Source organism: Nematolebias whitei, chromosome 18, assembly GCF_014905685.2.
Source record: "Nematolebias whitei isolate Nwh7 chromosome 18, NemWhi1, whole genome shotgun sequence".
Taxonomy (NCBI): Eukaryota; Metazoa; Chordata; class Actinopteri; order Cyprinodontiformes; family Rivulidae; genus Nematolebias; species Nematolebias whitei.
In genome coordinates this window covers 18,187,537-18,203,298 of record NC_056515.1, presented here as the reverse complement: position 1 = coordinate 18,203,298, position 15,762 = coordinate 18,187,537, and the positions used below count along the sequence as shown (strand labels likewise).

General features: G+C 40.5%; 1 protein-coding gene across 1 annotated transcript; it reads left to right on the top strand.

Moving 5' to 3' along the window:
• The first annotated feature begins 2,175 nt into the window (after positions 1 to 2,175).
• ror2 (receptor tyrosine kinase-like orphan receptor 2) lies at positions 2,176 to 13,790 on the top strand. Its single transcript, XM_037692609.1, has 9 exons — positions 2,176 to 2,236; positions 2,963 to 3,034; positions 4,048 to 4,335; positions 4,544 to 4,574; positions 5,318 to 5,439; positions 5,521 to 5,835; positions 7,314 to 7,568; positions 11,610 to 11,815; positions 12,273 to 13,790. Exons 1-9 carry the CDS (start codon positions 2,176 to 2,178, stop codon positions 13,731 to 13,733), a joined length of 2,811 nt encoding a protein of 936 aa, XP_037548537.1. The 3' UTR covers positions 13,734 to 13,790.
• The last annotated feature ends 1,972 nt before the right edge of the window (positions 13,791 to 15,762 follow it).

Below are 15,762 nucleotides of genomic sequence, written 5' to 3'. Positions count from 1 at the left end.
TCTCCGGGTACTCCGGTTTCCTCCCACAGACCAAAAACATGCATGTTAGGCTAATTGGTAACTCTAAATTGTCCCTAGGTGTGAGTGAGAGAGTGAATGGTTGTTTGTCTCGTTTGTCTCTATGTGTCCCTGTGATGGACTTGCGACCCGTCCAGGGTGTACCCCGCCCCTCACACAGTGACTGCTGGACATGGGCACCAGCGACCCCCATGACCCAAAATGGAATAAACGGGTAAAGGTAATGGATGGATGGATGATGGATGGATGGAACGACATTGAAAAAACACAATTACATTAAGCCAAACAGGAAGTTTTTGTAGTTTTATGCTGTTAATAAAGTTTTAAAAAAATAATAAAATTCCTGTTTGGCTTAATGTAATTCTTAGGGCCACCGTAGTTGGTCCAAATAAACCAACTTGATTCATCAGTAGCTGTTTTCTTGCTGAAGGCGTGCACGCTTGGCTTGTGCTGTTTAATACATAATCACAGCTTCAGCCTGGCATAAAAAGTACAGCAGATTCAACATCTTTTTTTGCGATCTCATCTCAACAGTGAATGTGATCACAGCATTACTGTGCAAACGTGTAACATTTTTACAATCAACAAAAGAACATCGAATCGTTGACGTGTTCACGTCAGTTTGAGGTACTACAGTATTTTTCGCTGCATAAGTCACGTTATTTTGCATAATTTACATGCCCTGTGACTTATGGGCTGAAGCGACATATTTATGGATTTTTTCCCCATATTTATAAACCAATTTTAGCTGAGATATGAACGTTTTCATTCATTCTAACTGAAAAAAAATGAACACTACCATTTTCAGCCTCTAGATGGCAGCAGAGTAGTAAGACATGCCGTTGTATCATGTAATTGGTAAAAGTGGCTATTAATGTCAAATTCAAAAAAGTTCTAGATAAAAACTGGACTTTATTTATTATACTTTATACTTTATTGTTTTTATCTTGAACTTTTTTGAATTTGCCATGTCCTGGATGACTGAGAATCTCCACCTGCTATTAATGACACAATCAGTTTGCCATAGACTGCCACCTTTATTCTTCTCACTGCTTGGAGCAAACGTCAAACCAGCTTCATTTCGCTGCGCCGCCCCGGCAGAATGCAGCTAATTTGACCATCAAAGTGCATTTATTAAGTAAAAGTTCAACAGAGACACAAGTTTGCTTTAGTTTTGAGCAAACAAATAATTGTTTTAAGGTGTTTATCTTGTTAAATTTTCTCAGCGACTCGTCGAGTGCATGCGTTTACTTCCCCTTATTGGTTTTTGAAACGCAGCTGATTTGACCGTTAAAGTCCTTTTATTAATCAAACGTTAGACTGAGACACACCTTTACTATAATTTCAAGCAAACATATAATTGTTTTAAGGGTTAATCTTGTTAAATTTTTGTTAAAGTCCTCCCTTGCACTTTCCCGCAGCCGCCATTTGGCAGCCAATCAATTTTTGGCACAACACTGGCCCACATTTCCGGGTTCGGCCCACATTTCGGGTTGTCAGTGGTGACAGCGGTGAAGCATAATCGATGCGACGTAGACGGCGAAGCAACATATTTATGGATTTTTTCCACTTTATTAGACATATTTGCACTGATGCGACCTATAGGGCGGTGCAACGTCTACGGCGGGAAGTACGGTACTTTCATTTCTGGGGTGTAACAGTAATTGACAGCCGTGAAATTTCCTAAAGTTCTTTTTCGTCTTTTTCATTTGAATTGTCAAGGTGGAGCAGCAGCTTTCCAGATAGTTATGGCTTGATCACCTTATCACGTGTGCCTGGTATTCAAAAGGATTCTGTGTTTGCTGGCTACTTTTCTTACCCCACAGCTCACATTTCCAACAAAACAAGTTTACTGCAACATTAATGTGTGCTTAAACACAGCAACTTGGTGTTGCAGAATTATCTGAGTATTAATAAAATTCACCTGTCATCTGTCAGACTAGACTTAAGGGATGGCGTGGGGAGCACACCGCTCTAATCATTCACGCTGTTATCGCTGCTGATTCTGCGTCACCACTTCGTTACACACGAGCCCACTGAGCCAGCCATGTTTGCTCTTAGTTAGTTACAAAATGGCAACAATTATTTAAACTGGCAACGTTCAGACACTGTGTGAAAAGGGTTAGTGTTTTTAGCCGGAACAATGTGCTACACATGATGCCTCCTACCCACACTTGGCACTATGACTACCTCCATTGTGCCTCAGATGTGCTGCGAGGTAACCATGCTAACCGTCTGCACCACCGTACAGCCGGTATATTAATGACAGGAATGCTTCAAAATAAATGGCTTTAAATCAATATAAAACAAATTAAGCATTTATTATCTTTATTATAAGTTTAGAATGTCTACATTTCCTGCAAATACCTTCTGAGATTGGCACTATTGAGTCTATACAGTGGTTTATATTCCATCTAAAAAAACTCACTTTTAAAAATGGGCTTGAGTTCAGTTTGAGTCCCATCAGGTCTTATGTTCCATTTATTCCTTGTTTTATTTTTTCTCTTTGTTTTAAACCGACTCTTAAAATATTTTGGTCAGTCTTGTTTTGAAATGAGGTATAGAAATAAACTGACACTGGCATTTTAAGTAGAGATACTTTATAAATGCATTGCATGATTCTGCAAACAGCAAATTATGAAAGGTCAGGTCTGCTGCAGAGCCACAGTCTACGGTAATTTCTCAGCCTCAGAGTGTAATGTGCATCTCCTGTTAAATACACTTTCTGTCTGTTCTTTACCAGCTGCCATCTTCCATTTAAAGTGTCATGCACAGAATGGTAAAACTCTCATACAGTCATTATTCATGTTAGGGTTGTAAAAGAAGGTCTATTTTATTTTGTTTTCTTCTTTTTATATCATAAATGGCTCTAGAAACAACAACAAACATGTTTTAGTTTCGCTGCTGAGGATTTTGTTGTAACTCTTCACTGGTTTGTCTTTAGCTGATCCGAGTCTGTCAGTGGACACAGAAGTTCAGGCCGAAGCTCAGAGTGGAGCTGCACCCACAGCTGAAGGTAGGAAGGAAAGTCATTCTGTTCTTCTTCTTCTTCTTTTAAGAAACGTTTGTGCAGCTGAGTTTAAAACGTCAGAGAATTCACCTTGACTAAAGAAAACCTATTGATGAAACTCGATGTTGTTTTTGTTTTGAGCATTTTTAGATTTACCTCCCATTTGATGCACTTTTGAACACGGAACCATGTTGAGTGTATAAATTAACGAGGCTACGTTGTGTTTGACAAGTTGCTCCTGTGTAGACGGACATGGCATGGTGTCCTTTCAGCTCCACGGGGAGTGTTCTTCACTCTCGTGTGGTCATTCTTGAAATTAACATTTTGACACAAATGCAAAGCTCAATACTTTATCTGGTGTGCGTTTACTTGTTGGAAATGACCACTGAAAGTCAACACTTTTCATCTACTCATCGTGGCATGAATTTCATTGTAATTTGGGCTTTTAATGACCAGTTTGAACCGTTCTTTTTCCAGGGTGGAACGATGATACAGCAGATCAAATATATACATACGGTATCAAAATATTTTATTGAGTGGTGCTGAAGATTCAAGAATGTCGTAACTTGACAAGGCCGAGGCCTATAAACGTCTTTAGTGATCATGAATGGACTGTACGTATACAGAGCCTTTCTATCTTATCCTTTCTATCTGTCCATGACTGCAGCTGGCAGTTTCTCTTTGCCTGCATTAACAAAGATTTAATTGGCAGCACTTTTTAGATTGTCCAGTAAAAAAGAAAGAAAATTGTAGATTTGATTCAGTTGGAGCCATTTCTAAGATTCCAAAATCATCCTTTTGTGTTTTGGATGGTTTAACTTTGCTACGGTCTGGAAGAAGACCCAAACCACCGTCCTCAGATGAAAGAACATTGGTTAAGATGTTCAGGAGCAACCCTGGAACCACCGAAGCTAAAGCTCGCCGTGAACCGACAACTTTGTGAAAGTTTCTTTGTACACTGTCTCTCAGATTTATTGCTTCCATAAAACGTTCAGACCGATGTGTTTACCCTCCTTCAGGTTACTTCTTAGAGTTTCAAGAGCAGGTCAACAACATCACTCACTTCCAAGGCCAGACGGCCACGCTGCACTGCAAAGTTGCAGGAAATCCTCGACCGTCAATTCGCTGGCTGAAGAACGATGCCCCTGTGGTTCAGGAACAGGGACGAATTACCATCCGGAAGACGGAGACGGGATCCAAGCTCCGCATCCAGGACCTGGACACAACGGACACGGGCTATTATCAGTGTGTCGCCTCCAACTCACTGAAGGTCATCTCTGCTACAGGTGTTCTTTACGTCAAACTAGGTACGAGTTCTGCTTTTATTATTTTAGTCAACAATGTATTTTTATCATCTTACACAGAAGTGATGGCTTGGACAAGGAGCGTGTGTTTTTATTTATTCAGTTATGATTTTTCTGGCGTTATTTTGCATCTTCTGCATGTCTGTCAGTAATGTTTAACCCCACACTCTTTAATATGTTGTAAGATGAGTGATTTGTTTTGGATTTACAGGACAGATGCCCACGCATGAACCCGTTGAACCGTAAGTGAATTCCTTAAAATCTATCCATTCATTGCCTGCATCTGTGTGAACATCTGTCTGTCAGTAGAATGACACTAATAATAAAAGTTGAACAGGCTGCTTGCGTGAAGTCAGTTTTATTTCATATTGGTATAAAAACGATTGATTTAATCACGTATTATCAAGTTTAGCTTGCACTGCATCACAGTTTAGATTACATACGTACTGTGCTCATGTATGTATTTCTGTTTGTTAACTGCAGCTGAGGTTAGTCCTCATAAACTGCACTGATGTTCATAATTCAGAGGAAAGCTGAGCTCATAATGGTGCCTTGCACAGACAAAACTAATGATATCCATATGTGCGCTGCTTGCCAACACCATCCAGTACCCTCATCCATCCACAGTGTGTCATCGTTGTCATGTATTGAATCCATTTTGAACCTGTCAGTGTGTTCAACTGGGAAAATATCTGAAGTTTCTCTGCTTGTATGAAACGAGACAGCGCAATATGTTGATTTAATTTAGCACAAATGCATCTGTGTAGACATAGATGAATTATATTTTATCTTTTTATGGTCATAAATTGTCAAACTGTTTGAGTAAATCAGCTGACCAAAACAGATTATTTTTTAATATAAATTATGTAGATATAGTTTCTTCTTTTCCCTTTATTCTAAATAGTACACATCTTTATTGCTTCTTAATCTATAAAGGATGAGCCCTAACCATATCTTCTTAACGGTGGACTTTAATGTGTTTTAGATCGAGTACTAAAGGTTTCTGTCAGCCGTACAGAGGGATCGCCTGCGCCCGATTCATCGGGAACCAGAGCATCTACGTTGAGTCTTTGCAGACGCAGGGAGACAGTGAGAACCAGATCACGGGTGAGCAAATGCACAGACCTCGTTGTAGACTTGTTTTAAATTGCTAAAAATGTTCACATTCATTTTCTTCCCTTCTTGAAGCTGCCTTCACTATGATCGGCACCTCTACCCACCTATCGGATCAATGCTCCAAGTTCGCCATCCCATCCTTCTGCTACTTTGTCTTCCCGTTGTGTGACGAGGGCGCTAAAGGCCCACAGCGCCGGCAGCTCTGTCGAGACGAGTGCGAAGCCCTGGAGAACAACATTTGCTATGCTGAGTACACCATCGCCAGATCCAATCCCATGATCCTCATGCAGCTCGAGCTCCCCAGCTGTCAGCTGCTGCCACCGGCAGGCACACCAGATGCTGCGAGCTGTATTAGGCTGGGAGTGCCAGCAGAAAAACTGGGTCCATGTAAGTCCACATTTATTTATTACTGTAAGAAGTTACTCTAATGAAGTCAGTATTAATGACTCAACAGTGCTGTGGCCGTTTGTCTTCTGCACATTTATTTCGTTTTACTCGTTTTTGCTGTAACAGTTTAGCTCAGCTGCACATTAAAGAAGGCTTCATGGACGAGTGGACAGAAAAAGTCATTGCTTGAAGAAAACAATAAGAGAGACAACTGGACAAGTGAGACTAAAATGAAACATTTTGGCCTTGAAGGATTATGGCATGTCTTTGTGAACCTAACATCTCTCACCAAGCTGAGAACACCATCCTCACAGTAAAGCATGGTGGTGGCAGCATCATGCTGTGGGACAGGGACTGGGGAACTGGTCGGAGTTGAAGGAAAGATGGATAACACAACACACTGAGGAAATAAAATCCTACACACCCCTTGTTAAATGCCAGATCTTTAAGATGTAAAAAATGAAACCATGGTCAATCATTTCAAAGGTTTCCCATCTTTATTGTGACGTAAGTCCTGTAACTGGAAAATATAGGCCTGTCTGTTGCAGGAGGGAAAAAGAAAAGGTACAAAAAGCTGCTTGCAAATCTGTGCACAACCTCATGGTATGCCACTTTTAAGGCACGTTGCTACTGCGCCCATCAGTTTCTGTGACTTCTACAGAACAGCTGTTTTGTATTTTGAAACGTAGCTTGCTATTCACAGTTATGTTACCATCAAAAGAAACAACCCATTCTGTGGCACTGCAGAACCTCTACATAAAACATCGCTAGCATGTTCATAATCCACCTTAGTGCTTGTGTTTTAATAGTTTAAGTGACAACAAAGCTTCCATTAGCTTATTTTTTTCAATCTTTTAAACACAGGCCTCAAATACTTTGAGCTTTTAAAAGGGCAAGTTTTTGGGACGTACAGGAAAAATGATAAATGATAAAAGGACTGTAATTACTGGTATATAGCGCCTTTCTATCTGATCAAGATACTACACAAGAGTATCTATTATCTACTCGTATTAAGAGGATCTATTGTTAAAGAGTATATATTAATGTTTTACTTTTTTGTTTTTGATGTTTAATGAATTTTATTGTGTTAAGTGCATTGGGTGATGTTTAAATCTGATTTAATATTGCTTATATAAACATAATTTCTTTAGTTTTTTTGTAAAAATAAATATCTTAAATCAGTAGTTGGTTAAAACCAGGGCTATTCAACTAAATTGCTCAGGGGGCCACAGTTGGGTGGGCATCCAGCAGTTACTGTCATTAAGTAAGTTTGTTTTATCATTTAAAATCTAGTTTGATTTAAAAATGAACCCATTAGTGGGCCGAACTGAGCACACATGGGACTGATTTGGCCCCTGAGCCGCTAGTTGAATAGCCCTGGCATAAACCCATAGAACAGGGAAATCATGTTTTCTAATAAATAATTGTGTAATTTATAATTTATTTTTCCATACAAAGTTACAAACTCTGCTCTGTAGATTCTCCTTCAGATCACAGCTGCTACAATGGGAGTGGAGCCGACTACAGAGGGACAGTTGCCGTCACCAAGTCTGGAAACCACTGCCAGCCGTGGAGCGCACAGTTTCCTCACAGTCACCATCTGTCCCAGGAGTACCCCGAGCTCTGGGGGAGTCACAACTTCTGCCGTAACCCAGGAGGCCAGATGGAGGCGCCATGGTGTTTCACTCTGAACCCCCAGCTCAGAGCAGACATCTGTGACATCCAGCCTTGCCGTACGTACCACAACACAATGGCTGTGTTTTACGGCAAAAACTAATCCGAGTATTGTTTATGGATGGCACTGGAGCCACAAACAATGATGTGCACAAGTGAGATTACAGCACACAAAGCCTTATTCTCTGCATCGTTCTTTCTAACAACAATTTCCTGCAGGATCAATAGTTCTATCGTGTCTTAACTAATTTGTTTGTTTATGATATATAAACTAACCTAAGGTGATTTCAGATTTTCATATATCCGTCTAAGTTGCTTCCTGTTTGGAGAAGTTAAGTTAATATCCTCTAAAGCTGGAGACATTTTACTAAACTGGCAGCATGGTGCAACACTTGTTGACTTTATTATCACCTCTGTGTCATAAAATCAGCTGCACACAGTGAGATATAAAACTATCTGAGTTAATTATTATTGATGGTTATATATGAACAATAACAAAAACTTCTCCACGATGACAGAAGAAAAACTTCTCCCCTCACTTCTTCTTCTGCACATAGATTAGAGTTTTTAGGTCTTTATTAAAACATTTAGGCTGCAGCTTAGCACATTTCTGGATGTATAATCTGGCCATAGTCAAACTTGATGTAGCAGTTGAAGCTGTTTTTATTAATTATAATTACAAACCGGATTCCAAACAAGTTGGGACACTAAACAAATTGTGAATAAAAACTGAATGCAATGATGTGGAGGTGCCAACATCTAATATTTTATTCAGAATAGAACACAAATCACAGATCAAAAGTTTAAACTGAGAGAATGTATCATTTTAAGGGAAAAATCTGCTGTTTCCAAATTTCATGGCGTCAACAAATCCCAAAAAAGTTGGGACAAGTCCATTTTTACCACTGTGTGGCATCCCCCCTTCTTCTTACAACACTCAACAGACGTCTGGGGACAGAGGAGAGCAGTTTCTCAAGTTTAGAAATAGGAATGCTCTCCCATTCATGTCTAATACAGGCCTCTAACTGTTTGATCGTCTTGGGCCTTCTTTGTCGCACCTTCCTCTTTATGATGCGCCAAATGTTCTCTATAGGTGAAAGATCTGGACTGCAGGCTGGCCATTTCAGTACCCGGATCCTTCTCCTACGTAGCCATGATGTTGTGATTGCTGCAGAATGTGGTCTGGCATTATCGTGTTGAAAAATGCAGGGTCTTCCCTGAAAGAGATGACGTCTAGATGGGAGCATATGTTGTTCTAGAACCTGAACATAGTTCTCTGCATTAATGGTGCCTTTCCAGACAAGCAAGCTGCCCATGCCACAAGCGCTCATGCAACCCCATACCATCAGTGATGCAGGCTTCTGAACGGAGCGTTGATAACAACTTGGGCTATCCTTGTCCTCTCTGGTCCTGATGACATGGCGTCCCAGTGTTCCATAAAGAACTTCAAATCGTGACTCATCTGACCACAGAACAGTCTTCCATTTTGCCACATTCCATTTTAAATGACCCCTGGCCCAGTGCAAACGTCTGAGCTTGTGGAGCTTGCTTAGAAATGGCTTCCTCTTTGCACTGTAGAGTTTCAGCTGGCAACGGCGGATGGCACGGTGGAATGTGTTCACTGACAATGCTTTCTGGAAGTATTCCTGAGCCCATTCTGTTATTTCCTTGACAGTGGCATTCCTGTTTGAGGTGCAGTGACATTTAAGGGCCCGGAGATCACGAGCATCCAGTAGGGTTTTATGGCCTTGTCCCTTACGCACAGCGATTGTTCCAGATTCTCTGAATCTTTTGATGATGTTATGCACGGTTGATGATGATAACTTAAAAGTCTTTGATATTTTATGCTGGGTAACACCATTCTGGTATTGCTGCACTATCTTTCTGCGCAACAATGGTGGAATTGGTGATCCTCTTACCATCTTGGCTTCTGAGAGACACTGACACTCTGAGAAGCTCTTTTTATACCCAATCATCTTGTCAATTGACCTAATTAGTGTTAATTGGTCTTCCAGCTGTTCATTATATGCTCAATTTCCTTTTTCCAGCCACTTATTGCTACTTGTCCCAACTTTTTTGGGATTTGTTGACACTGAAATTTTGAATCAACATATTTTTCCTTTAAAATGTTACATTTACTCAGATTAAACTTTTGATCTGTCATCTATGTTATATTACAAATAAAATATTTACATTTGCCATCTCCACATCACTGCATTCAGTTTTTATTCACAATTTGTTTAGTGTCCCAACATTTTTGGAATCCGGTTTGTACCCAGGGGAAGCCACTCCCTGTCTTTATGGACTCCCAAAAATACACAAAGAAGGAACACCACTCAGACCCATCGTCAGCAGCATGAACTCAGTGACATACAATATTGCTAAACATCTGGCTGGTATTTTAGCTCCTCTTGTTGGAAACGCACCTCATCACATAAAGAACTCCATTGATTTTGCCAACAAAGTTCAACATTTGAAACTAACCCCAGCAGAAACCCTTGAATCGTATGATGTGACTTCTCTTTTCACATGCATACCCATCTCTGAAGCAGTAGAAACCGTCAGAAAACTAATTCTACAAGACAAGGACTTAATCAACAGGACCAACTTCACCCCAGACCAGATCTGCACCCTGTTGGATCTCTGCCTCTCCACCACTTATTTCAAGTTCAATGACAGTTTTTACAGACAGAAGCACGGCTGTGCCATGGGATCTCCAGTCACCCATTGTTGCCAATCTCTACATGGAGGAAGTGAAACAGAAAGCCCTAAACGCCTATGAGGGAACAACGCCAAGCCATTGGTTCCGTTATGTGGATGACACCTGGGTCAAAATCCAAGTCAAGGAAATAGAATCGTTCACCAGACACATTAACTCGGTCGATAACAACATCAAGTTCACCAGAGAGGATGCAAACGACAACAAGCTGTCTTTTTTTGGACTGTTTGGTTCAGATGGAGAGAGAGGACAGCCTCAACATTGAAGTTAATAGAAAACCAACCCACACAGACCAGTATCTTCTGTTTGACTCCCACCATCCACTGGAACACAAACTCTCTGTCATCAGAACTTTACAACATCGGGCCGAATGCGTCCCCACAAGGACAGAAGGGAAGGAAAAGGAACTGAAACACATTCAAGAAGCTCTTCAAACATGTGGATATCCTAACTGGGCTTTTGCCAAGTCAGCGAGGAAATCTACAAAACACAACAATAAACTGAAAAAGGAGAACAACAGACGTAAAAACATTGTCATCCCTTATGTTGCTGGAGTATCAGAGAAATTCAGAAGGATCTTCAACAAACACAAGATCCCAGTACATTTCAAACACAGCAGGACTCTCAGACAGAGGCTGGTCCACCCTAAGGACAAGACACCCATACACAAACAGAGTGGTGTAGTGTATGCGGTCCAGTGCAGCGAGGACTGTCCAGACCTCTACATTGGAGAAACTAAACAGCCTCTTCACAGACGCATGGCTCAACACAGGAGAGCCAGCTCCACAGGACAAGACTCAGCTGTTCACCTCCACCTCACAGATAAGGGGCACTCTTTTGAGGACCAAAATGTGCACATTTTGGACCGAGAACACAGATGGTTTGAGAGGGGGGTGAAGGAAGCAATTTATGTAAAAAGAGAAAAGCCGTCTCTTAACAGAGGAGGAGGCCTCAGATTTCCACTTTCAAAAACATATAATGCAACTTTAAAACTGATTCCCAGCCGGTTTTCACACCTGATGGGAACAGAGGGGCCTCGTCTGTGAATTAGAGGAACAAAGACCTTAAGAAACCCCTACTGTTAAGGTGTTGAGGTGTGAATTGTCAAATCTACATATGTGTGTGTTTCTTATCTCACTCAGCCTTATAACCTGAATCTCTCACTCTGCTCTTTGAATTGAGAAAGCTCCTCGGAGGAGGAGCGAAACGTCTTCTGTTACAAATAAAGTCCAGTTGTTTTTGTATTGAACGTTTTTTTAATTCATCCCTAAGATAGGATGTCTTTCATCTTTACCAAGTGAAATGACATAGATAAAATAGACAATGAGCAAATAACAAAGAAAAGCCTAATGCTTTATTATCTGTGCCTCTCTATCAACAGTGCCTCCAGAGAGCCCAAAGAAGGAGATCTTGTTTATTCTAATCCCTGCCGTTTCCATTCCACTGGTCATTGCTGGCTTCTTTTATCTGGTTTGCAAGTGTCGAAATAAACAAAAGGCTTCAACGGGGACACCGCCTCGCTGTCAGACCAACATCTCACCCAGCCAGGACATGGAGCTGTCTCTCCTCAATCAGCATAAGCATCAGGTAGCAACAAAAACTCATGCGATATCTATAGAACTCACTTATATTTTTATGGGGGTGTTCAAAATGAGCGTAATGTTTAATTAAAACCTGCACATTTCATTTGAGAGGGTTCTGTTCCAATCAAAGGTTTAACGTAAAATTCACTGAGGCATTTGCACCAAAAAAAAAAAAAATTTAAAGAAATGTTACTTTATGCATTTAAAAAGCTTTTTTAATTATTATTGTTATGGTGCAGACATCATCATGACATCTGTAATTTTGTTTAGGTCTATGCTCTTTTCATTGTATAAACTGTAAATTAGCACACAGTTGCAACATGAGTTTTTGGGGGATCTTTGAAATTTGTGCTGTTCCTACTTGTAGATAACTAAGTAATATTTATAAAAACAAATGTGACATTTTAATGTTTTTTTATTGCAGTTATACACTTTGATGATATGTATCCATTCCTCTATAGCCGCCAGCCAAGCTCCGGGAGATCCACCTGTCAGCAGTGAGATTTATGGAGGGACTTGGTGAAGATCGGTATGGTACGGTCTACAAGGGGCATCTATATGGCACAGCTCCTGGTGATCAGTCCCAACTAGTAGCCATCAAGACCCTAAAGGACAAAGCTGATGCTACTCTGTTTGAGGAGTTCCGTCAAGAAACCATGGTTCGCTCTCAACTGCAACACCAAAATGTTGTTAGCTTGATCGGTTTGGTCACCAAAGAACAGCCAAACAGCATGATATTTACCTATTCCAGTCTTGGTGACCTGCATGAGTTCCTCGTGATGCGCTCCCCCAACTCGGATGTGGGCAGTTCAGACGATGGTAAAACAACTAAATCCACTCTAGAACAGGCGGATTTTCTCCATATTATCACTCAGATTGCTGCTGGGATGGAGTACCTTTCTAGTAACCAAGTGGTCCACAAAGACCTCGCAGCTCGAAATATTCTGGTATTTGACAAACTCAATGTCAAGGTTTTGGATCTGGGTCTATTCAGAGATGTTTACTCTGCTGATTACTACAATCTCATGGGAACAAGCCCCTTTCCCATTCGCTGGATGTCTCCAGAGGCCATTATGTACGGAAAGTTCTCCACCGATTCTGACATCTGGTCTTATGGCGTGTTGCTGTGGGAGACATTCAGCTACGGTCTTCAGCCGTACTGTGGCTACTCCAACCAGGATGTGATTGAGATGGTGCGCAGCCACCAGCTATTGCTGTGCCCAGACGACTGCCCAGCTTGGATTTTCACCCTCATGTTGGAGTGCTGGAACGAGCTGCCAGCAAGGAGGCCTCGCTTCAAAGATATTCATTCACGTCTGCGCTCCTGGGACAATCTGTCTATTTACAATAGCCCTGCCCAGACATCTGGGACCAGCAACACTACCCAAACCAGTTCTCTCAGCACCAGCCCTGTTAGCAACATTAGCATGAGCATGACAAACGCATCGAGGTACACCAGCCCCAAAAAGAGCTCGCCATTCAATCAACCCCAGTTTATGTCAGTAAAGGGTCAAATGCACCGGCCAATAATGTCTCCACAGCTCTTCATCCCTGTCAACGGATACCATCCTTTACCAGCTTACCCATACCTGCAGAACTATTACCCCATGCAAATACCAGTGGCAATGCCCCAGCAGCAGATCCACCACCCACCACAAGTTACCAAAGCTGGTTCCCACCACAGTGGCAGTGGATCCACATCTACAGGTTACGTCACCACCCTCCCTTCCAACACCTCTGCCACAGAGCGATCTGCGTTGCTAAACGAAGACTCCAGAGCCGACCACAAAGACTCGGCTGGCAGAGCATCCCAGGAAGAGCCAGTTCAAAATAAAAGCTTTTCAGTGACTGAAACAGAACTGCTTGGTGACAACGAGAGTCCTCAAACAGACGAACAGATAATCAAATCATCGGACACATGAGCGTGGAGCTGTTTGGACAGTGGAGCTGAGCTTTTCTGAAAACTGCTTGTCAGATCAGCAAAAGATGAAGAGACCAATTTAGCAGAAGACTTTTGAATGTTTTTATATTTCTGATAATACTGATGCACTTCACTGTCAAGTATGTTGTGTTTTTACCTTTTAGTCCTGTTTTAATTGATATGTTTTAAAAGCTGTTTTTTAAAAGTGTTACTGAGTTTGTTTTTTTTAAAGCACAGCAGAGGTTGCTTTGATAGATTCTAACTTTTGACTGCTCATAATGTCAGCTGGTGATTTTCACCATTCATTACGGTACAGAAAGGTTGGAAACCATTCACCCAATACTTTGTTTTTTTGTGTGTTTGTATGTGCATGTCATATTTTTCTGAGCATGTTGACCTTTTTAATAGAGGATCGTTTAAACAGATACTGTGTGCATATAATAAAACCACACGTTAGCTCACAAATGAGTTTTCTTCACTGTGGAATGAGTGTTTTATTTACCTTTTACCCCTTTATTGAATTTAGTTGTTCTGATAATAAGTTTGATGTGTAAATACCAGATAAATGCAAACTCGAATAAAAAGTGGATGATGACAAACGTATGAAACGGGCAACTTTGTTCATAACGACACTCAGACATGTATTTCAAAACTTCCTTTTAAGCTAGGATGTAATCATTCGATGTGTTTTTATAACTGATTAACTTTTGAGGTCAAACCATTTTAAGATGACCGCTGTAGCCAACAGACGTTTGAAAACAAAAATGGTCACAACTTGGTCGATTTTCCAGAGACTGGGATAAAATTTGGTGTGGTGGTAGCTGAGAGTCATACCGAACATATACTCCCAAGTGCTACAATACAAGATATTTGACTCAATTGTTGGCATTAACTTTCAGCGTTAACTCTTTAAGATAGCCGCCACATTAACTCAGCCTAAGTCAACACAATTGATTTTCATGTAAATAAATGTTTTATTACTGTATTTCAAAGTGAAAATCATATATGAAAGGAAGTATGCACAAAAAGTCCAAGTGTTTGGTCTTTTTCTTTGTCCTAACTTGCTAAACAACTGATAATTTGTACCACTTTGACGTTCTTTGATTTCCATTTATTTTTCAGTATTTTGGAGCTCTGGATTTGAATTTATCTAGTTGGAATAAAAGGCCGACATAGCTTTTTTTGTTGTTTTTGTTTTGTAAAAGTTGCAGACCACTGTTCGAGTGTCTAGGTACTGTATAACCTGTAACTCATTCACAGCTAGAACAATAACAACCAAACAATGGTTGTCTTGTCTATTCCTTTCACTAGTGCAGACGTTAAAGTATCGATTTAATATTCTTTCCCTTGTTGACAATTGTAAATTGTAACTAATTGTAATTATAACCCAGCCAGTCGAAGCAGATGGCCGCTTGTCCTGAGCCTGGGTCTGCTAAAGGTTTCTTCCTCATGAGTTTTTCCTTTCCACTGTTGCCTTGATGTTTGCTCAAGATGAGAGTCAGTGATTGAGTTAAACTCAAAGCAGTCTGCTCCTCAGATAATTAATGTTATTAACTTACTTTTCATGTACTGTATATGAATGTTTCTTTTCATTGCCCTGAGATGACTTCGGTTGTGACTTGGCGCTATATAAATACACTGAACTGAAGTGAATTAAATCCAGTATTATCAGTGGCAGAAATTAAAGCTGTTTACCCTGTGATGGAACAGTTGTGATTGTTTACCCACCACTGGGCGCACACTGCCCAGCTGTTGTTTGCTGCAGAGAAGCAACGTGCAAAATGTGTTCTCTATGTAGGCCCATGTGAAAATATTTCCAGTAGATTTATAATACATGTCAAATTATTGAAAAGTGGCAAAATACAATATTCAAAAAAAAATTTCTATAACTTTCAAAATAGATATGCATAGGAATAACATTGTTCTGTTCATACGTGGAACTTTGACACAAGTAAATTATTTTAATTTTTAAACACTCCAACCTGTGTTTTCTGTATAGGAATGGAAACGATCAAATTCATATGAAAGAA